Here is a 7,334-nt window from a genome sequence, read left to right as displayed (position 1 = left end):
CTCGGCCCCCGGGCGGAGGCTGCTGGCGCCCGGCCCAGCCTTAAAGGGGCCGCTGCCCCCGGGGTCGGTGTCCCGTGTCCCGAGGGCGGTGACAGGGCTGCCCCCGGCCCGGGCCCGCTCCCCGGGGGACCTGGCGGGGTCCCTGTGGGGATGTGGCGGTGTGTGGGGTCAAGTCCCCGTGGGGCTGGGGACATGTGAGGGTCTCTGTGGGGACAAGACCGGAGCCCTGTGGGGATGGGGATGTGCCAGAGTCAATGAAGGGACGTGGCAGGACCCTTATGGGGACACGAGAGGGTCCGTGTGGGGATGTGGCAGGGTGCCTGTGGGGACATGGCCAGGTCCGTGAAGGGACATGGTAGGGTCCCTGTTAGGGGTAGGGCGTGCTGTGTCCCCATGGGGGCTCTACCAGAGTATGTGGGGACATGACAGGGTCCCTTAGGGCTGGGGGACAAGTGAGGGTCCCTGGGTGTATATGGTGGGGTCCCTGTGGGGATGAGGATGCGTTACAGTCCACGCAGGGGCATCACAGGGTCCCTATGGGGACATGACGACACGTGGGAATGTAGTGGGGTCCCTGTTGGGGGGGACGGCCCTAGGACAGGGAGCTGAACCAGGGTTTTGTGGACTTGGGCCATCCCCAAGTTTGGCTTTGGCTGGAAACCGTGGGGCTGAGGTGTCCGGGTCTGCTCCCACCGCCCCCACCATGGCGGGGATGGGACCGGGTGCAGTGGGGCGAGGAGGAGGGGGCGGCCTCCACTTTAACGCCCCAGCTGCTGGAGCGAAGCGTTTCCACCCCACTCTTGTTTGGTTTCTGGTTTTGGTGTCACACATTCGGACTGAAATAGCAAAAATCCCTAATAGGAAGCTTCCCTGCCCCGAGCCCTCTGGCTTGTGTCTCCCTTGGGCAGGTTTCATGACTCAGCAGCCCAGATGGAGCCGTCCCTCACAGCCCTCGGCACCAGAGCTGTTTATTGCTCCAGAGGCTGTTTTTCCAAGAGCCTCGCTGCTTTATAACAGCCAGTGCTCTTCCTTAAAACCCGGCCTCTCCAGCGAAGGCTCTCGTCACACTCAGCGCGGAGGTGGGCGAGGAACAAAAATAGACAAATTAAGAAAACCTCAAAAGGCCAAAAACTGAAAATGTAAGGATTTCGGCTCTGCAAGCGCAAGGTTTGCTTTGCCTCTGTGTTGCATCAGCTCTGCTGTTCGGCTGCTGCTTTTCTTGGAGCTGCACGGTGTCAGGGGCAGAGACGAGCCCCTGGGTGAGCTCAGGTCTGCCGGAGGTGGGCTCAACCCTGGGGGTCTCCTCGGGACCTGGGGTGCAGGGGCTGTGCCTGCAGCCAGGGATTGGAGCCCTCACCACGGGCAGCATAGGGAGCGACAAGGATGGGTTTTGGGGTGGCAGCCTCCCCAGCCTGTGCAGCTCCCCCCACCAGCATCCAAACCCCTCATTTCCCCCCATTTGGCTGTTATTAAATGAGAAATAGGCTCTTGCACAGCCCTAGCTGCTCGTCACAGGTGGTTCTGAACCACTCGCACAACTGCACACGGATGTTTTTAATGCTGGTGCGACTTGTGCTTTTAACCTTCACCCCGCCGTGAGCTCTATGTGTTTTTAGCGTGGGTTAGAGGATGCAAAGAGGGAAACTTGGGAGGCCTTTGACCCAAGGATGCGGCAAATGCAGCGGGTACCAGAGCTAAAAGGAAATGTCAGCTCCTCCCCGCACTCAGCCCCGCCAAAGGGTTTGCTTGTGGGCGCTGGAGCGGGGCCGGGGGCACTCGGCGGGCAGGCCGGGCGCTGCCGAAAGGCTGGTGTCCTTCTGCCCCCTCCTGCAAAGAGCCATTTCGGCCACAATGGATGCGTGGGGAGGGTTCGCTGTGAGTGCAGGGGAGGTTTGGGGCAGCAAGTGGATGCTGCTCAGCACAGCCAGCAGTGCCTCCGTGGGACCCGTGGCCCTGCTCCCGGCAGGCGCTGTCTGGGTTATGCGGGGCAGCAGCTCTCCTGGAAAGCTGACATCGTGTTGTGGGCAGGTTTCCCTCTTCCCGTAGGATCCTGTGTATCTCTTGGAAGAGATATGAAGACTGTGTTGGGGAAAAGATGCTCCAAGCAGGACCAGACCCTCTCAATGACGCCCCACGGTGCCTTTGGGGGCAATGGAGGGGCTCAAAGCCACCTCAGCACAGCCCAGCCTGGCAGATCCGCGCTGGGGTGAGGGTGGCAGGGTGCAGTCCCGGGCACGTTCCCGAAGGGTGCGTCTGGCCCAGTCCATTAACTGATCATTAGGGCTATTAGCTTAATCACTGGGGTGTTTTCCTGTCACCCTCTGTGATCGGGGTGTGATCAGCAGCCGGGGTCACGCAGGTCGGTTGAGTGGGGAGCAGATGCTGCGTTCCGCCCGTGGCAGCGTGTGCAGGGATCCGCCGCCATCCATCCTCTCCAGTTTCCATGGCTACGACAGAGTTTACTCTTCCCCGCCTTCGGCCGCCTGCACAGGCGTGATGCATAAAAAGGTCCCTGCGTGATGCAAAAAGCCTGGGGATGTGGGGCCTCCTGGTTTTCGGTAACAACAACTGCATCCCAGGGTGTGCAAAACACAGAGCAACAGGCACTGACTGTCCTGGCAGCACTTGTGTCCCAGCCAAGCGGCACCTTCGAGGCACTCGGGAGAGCTGTGGCTCGGGTTTGGGGTGCTGCCACCTCCCTGACGGCAGCAGGGACCCGGGGAGGCAGCGAGTGATCTCCTGGGGATAAATCCAGCCGCGGAGCCATCGGCCGCCTCTCGGTCAATGCGAGGTGACAGCGCGGAGCAGAGATCCCCAAGCAGGCGCTCGGGCTATGGCTTGTTAATGAGGGAAAACAAAACCCGCGCTTGAGGTCACCGCGTGCAATCTAAGTGGCCAAATGTGGGCCACTGGAGGCCTCTCTGGGGACGCAGGGGGATGTCACAACGTGGCAGGCTGGTTGTTTGCTTTCTGGGGACACAAGGAGCGGAGAGGGTAGCACATCCCAACCGGGCAGGGGGAGGTTTTGGCTTCGGGGCTCCCAGGACTGGGGTGTGAGGGTGTGTGACCATTTCCAAATCCATGGGGTGTTCTGATTCACGGGGCTGGCGGGTGACGCGGGAAGTGTTTTGGTAGCGCAGGTGTGTCTCACCCGGCCACGCTGGGCTGCAGGAGCCACCGTGCCAGGGGCTTTGGCACCACTGGGCAATCCCCGGGCCCCCCTGTGCTGCCAGCCGCCCGCCCGGGCTGCCTGGGGACAGCACCGTCCTCCAAGGCCAGTTTTCCCTCTGCTCTCCCAGCTGATGGGCTGTAGGTGACTGTGGGCTCTATAGGGTCTAACAGCCCCCACACCATGGACACTCAAAATGCTGGGAACCCTGTGTGCTCCCAGCTTGTGCTTGACCCCATGTCTGGGTTTTCCATGCTCTTCCTTGCGTTCCCACGTGTCCTGACCCCGTGCTGCGTGGCTGAGATGTGTGGTCAGGCCCCTGGTTCTCCTACGGAAGCACGTTCGGCTCTGTGGGGAGCAGCCAGGCGGGACAGGGGCTGCAGGGACTCATGTGTCGCTCCCTGGCACCCTCCATGGGCTCCAGTCGAAGGGAGCGGGATGGAAACACGGGTGCTTTCCGCACTGGTTCCTCCCAGAAGGTCACTGAACCAGTTTGTTGGAGGAGCAGAAGCGATCGCTGTGGGGCATCGCCGCGTGGTTTGGATTTTTCCCTTCTCCGTGTCACCGCAGTCAGGAGGGCAGCCCCGGAGTTGCTTTAACCACAGCTCAAAAGCTGCCGTTCTGGCACGGTGTTCTCTCCCAAAGGAGGTGGTTTAGGTTTCACCCGCCCCACCTGATGGGAATTTGAGTAGGAGCTAAAACTAGGGCTTCTGGTGCCTTCGTTATCGGCGCGATCCGCTCTGCGTGGGGCGCGGGGGAGGCCGGTGCTGTGCCGGGGGCGGCGCGAGCCCCCGGGAGCCGCTCCAGCAGCCCCCACGTCCCCGGCTGAGTCACCACCAGCGTTTGCTGCTGGTGTGACGGCAGCTGTAAGACCCAAAAAAAGCCCCGGCACTGATGCTTTTAATGACAGGCGAATAACACAGCCCCGAAGCGGATTCATAGCGTGCGTGCCTCATGCGGCTCTTAGCGGTGACTAAGGCTGTGCTGGGATGGAGCAGCAACAGCCTCCCCGCATCGCCCCAGTCCTGGCGTAATTAATTCTGCGGATACCCGTATCGGCACATTAACCCAAACTGGCCGTCTTCCCGCCCATCCCCAGCCTTGTTCCATATTTAATCTTTCATGTTCACCTGAGTCTCTAATTAAGCCAACTGCAAGCCTTAGCTGAGAGCCCACGGTGCACTAACGAGGTCTGGAGCGCTGTGCATGTGAGACCCACAGGAGCTTTGTTGAACAGCAGAGTCACAAGTGGTCAGTTTGAGGTATCTGAAAAGCAATTTTATGGGGTTTCTTTCCCACGGGCAGCAGCTGTCCGGAGAGCTCGTGTCTGGGTGAGGCACCACAAGAACCCGGCGCACTGCTGCTCCAGCACCGGCCCCAGCACCCAGCAGACGGAGGATTCAGCCCATGGTGGGAGCAGCCACTCTCCTGCCCCTGCCGTCCCCCCCGGCTGTCACAGCATCCCGCTTAAAAATAACCCCCCACGCCAAGGCACTGAATGGGGTTCTGATTTCCCTCGGTCTGGGTGATGGGGAGAGATGCACATTGTAAATAGAACAGCATATCCATGGCAACCCCAACTTTTCATTATTGTTAATTACTCGCTCGGTGCCAGAGCTGCGCATGGCGCTTCCCGGCGTGGATAAAGATAGATTCCCCCCTCTCAATGCCTCTCCAAACGACATGGAGGCGACAGCTCGCTCCGGGGAGGCTGGAGCGGGTCTGGCAGGCAGCACGGAGACATTTTGTGAGGAGTCAGAAGAGCCGGGATTTAAAGGAGGAGGGACCGGCAAGGCAGAGGCAGCCGGGAGCTCAGGGGTGGCTTTTCTCTGGAAAAACACCTTCTCAGAGCGCTGGGAAATGGTTGAGAGGGGCTGTGCAGCTGCACCCGCTGGCAGGAGCGGACAGAAGCGATGGGGAGAGGGAGCGCTGGCTTTGCTTTGCTTTAATGGCGCTCGAGAGAGCGCGGAGGGGAGGAAGAGCCGTTGGCGATGGTCACTGAAGGGACAGGGATCTGGTGGTGTTGGCTGGAGCCCTGGTGCCCCGGAGGAACCTCCTGCAGAAACCCCGTTTAACCACGCGTGCAGCTGAGCTCGGGCTGCGCTGGCACCGCTCGCTGGGGTTTGCTTGTCTGTTCCTGGAGGGTTATTTTATTGGAAGTGGTTTGAAAGCTCTTGGGTGAGGAGCCCCCAGTGCCACCACGCTGCCCCTCAGCCCAAACCTGGCACTGGCGCAGGTGGAGCTTTGGAACCCAACAGCCCGTTTCTGATGTGACTTTCTTGGTGCTTTGCGCAGCACAACAGCCCGTGGTGTCCCAACCGGCAACTGAAGGTGACCAGGCTGGCAAGGAGGCGCTGGCGGCTGTCACCTTCCCGGCTTGGGAGATGCCCCGTGAGAGCGGAAAACCTGTGGGTTTTGTACATTGATGCTGTTAGAGGGAAATAACCCAGCCCCACTTACTTACCTTGGGAAAGTCTCTTTTCTGGTTCCTCTCCTGGATCGTGTTCTCGCCTTTCCAGAGATCATTTCTCCCCGATGTTTTCCAGATGTCCGCGTTCTTTGGCGCTGCCCAAAGCGCAGGGCTCGGGTTTGGGTCGTTCTGTGTGTGGTTCAACCAGGTCACGCTCACGGTGCTGTTTGGGTCCCCCTCGCCAAGGTTCGCTGGGGGACGTTGCTGCTCTCGGGATGGTCACAGCGGGTACTGGTGTATCTGGCTTTTCTGCTGCTTTTTTGTGCAAGTCACAGCAGAGGAGACCAAGCAAGAGGTAGTTTGGCTGTTTGTTTAATGTTAAAAGACATTCCCAAGGATTTACAGCTTCCTCTGTCTCTTCCCTTGGCATTCCCCTTCTACACAGTCTCAATTTCTACAGACTTTAATCTTCCATGCGTAGCTTATTACTGCTGCTTTTCTTTAAATAATAACGTTTTCCAGGTAATTCAGTGGTCACATCCATATAGCTGTTGTGCATTTATCTCAGGGTGAGAAACTGATGGATACAGATACAGGCAGGTCTGTGACCTTTACTGTCTCACTCGGAGTACAGGAATGTGAATATAAGGTTGTTTCAAGTAATTTTGACTGTATTACAAACCAAAATACTTCACATTCAATGGCACCTCAGGTACACATGATATTTACACTTTGGGGGAAGAAAAGGGGCTTAGGTTTGGGACTTTTTTTAACTGGGTATTAGTACAGTTGTAGCTCAGGCTTTTCCATGAGATCCTGAACTTGAAAGCAGCCAACATCCCACCGGCTTTGGCTGCTGGGTTGCTCATGGGATGTTATTTCAGTATCGTACCTTAGCAATGGAAACTGACTTTACTGTCTAGTGAACCATGTCAAGCTGCATCTGAAAAGAACCGTCTTCTCCGTCTGGTTGTATTTTCGAATACAAGCGTTTTGTAGTGAAATCATACGATGGATCGTTGGATGTGACGGGGTGGGGGGTGTGTAGTAACTTGTCGCACCTCGTCATTGCTGGGTATGTCGGTGCTGATGTGAAACCGAGGGAACGAGGCCCCGTGAGCAAGGCCTGAGGTGCTCTGTGCTGGTGGGAGAACGCTGGGGTACCGAGCATCTTATTCATGTTCCAAAAGGCTGCTCTGGTTGGATCATCCACCCTTTCCAACGAGACACAGCAACAAAGGCTTACGCTGAGGGATTATACGGAACTTGACAATCACAAATCAGGGAGGAGCAGATGAAGCTTATTGGTCTGCACCGCGCTCTCCTGCTGGGATATGTGCTAATATCACATAAAAGTAACAACTGTTGAGCAGCTTCCCTGCGATGTCCTTTCCCATCCTTTATCACAATTAAGTTAAAAAGGCTGGACCACTGCAAGCTCTATTTTTATACCCTCGGGCACGTGCGTTCCTCTGAACGCTGACGCTGTTTGAGTACGAACAGGGAGGGGACGGCACTTCTGTACCCCTGTACTCCCACAAAGTGTGACTCTCATTATGTGCGGCTCTTCTGTCCTTATTCTGTGTCACGGGCAGAATGAAAGTACCGTGATTCTCTTTTTGGTTACCAGAGGTGTTAGAAATGAATGCCGGTTCACATGTAAGATTAGCTTATGCGGCACATGATTCTCTCTAGCACTACACGGCGGTGTAGTTCTGACAACAGCGGTGTTAAACAGCAGAGTCAAAAGGAAAC

General features: G+C 57.5%; 1 protein-coding gene across 1 annotated transcript; it reads right to left on the bottom strand.

The window, feature by feature from the left end:
- Positions 1-4,425: 4,425 nt before the first annotated feature.
- On the bottom strand, positions 4,426-7,232 carry LOC139829396 (uncharacterized). The gene is made up of 2 exons (XM_071816828.1): positions 5,391-7,232; positions 4,426-5,306 (listed from the first exon to the last, which is right to left on the bottom strand). The coding sequence occupies exons 1-2, from the start codon at positions 5,590-5,592 to the stop codon at positions 4,570-4,572; spliced, it is 939 nt and encodes a 312-aa protein (XP_071672929.1). The 5' UTR covers positions 5,593-7,232; the 3' UTR covers positions 4,426-4,569.
- Between the last annotated feature and the right edge of the window lie 102 nt (positions 7,233-7,334).

The sequence above is a fragment of the Patagioenas fasciata genome, chromosome 19 (genome assembly GCF_037038585.1).
Source record: "Patagioenas fasciata isolate bPatFas1 chromosome 19, bPatFas1.hap1, whole genome shotgun sequence".
Lineage (NCBI taxonomy): Eukaryota > Metazoa > Chordata > Aves > Columbiformes > Columbidae > Patagioenas > Patagioenas fasciata.
The sequence above is the reverse complement of the archived record's forward strand: the minus strand, read 5'-3'. Positions and strand labels throughout refer to the sequence as shown.

Coding starts and splice junctions, on each gene's coding strand:
- LOC139829396 (XM_071816828.1), bottom strand. CDS start 5,592: ATGTACAAAACCCACAGGTTTTCCGCTCTCACGGGGCATCTCCCAAGC. Junction 5,307..5,390: donor TCCACCTGCGCCAGTGCCAG/GTTTGGGCTGAG, acceptor ATAACCCTCCAG/GAACAGACAAGCAAACCCCA.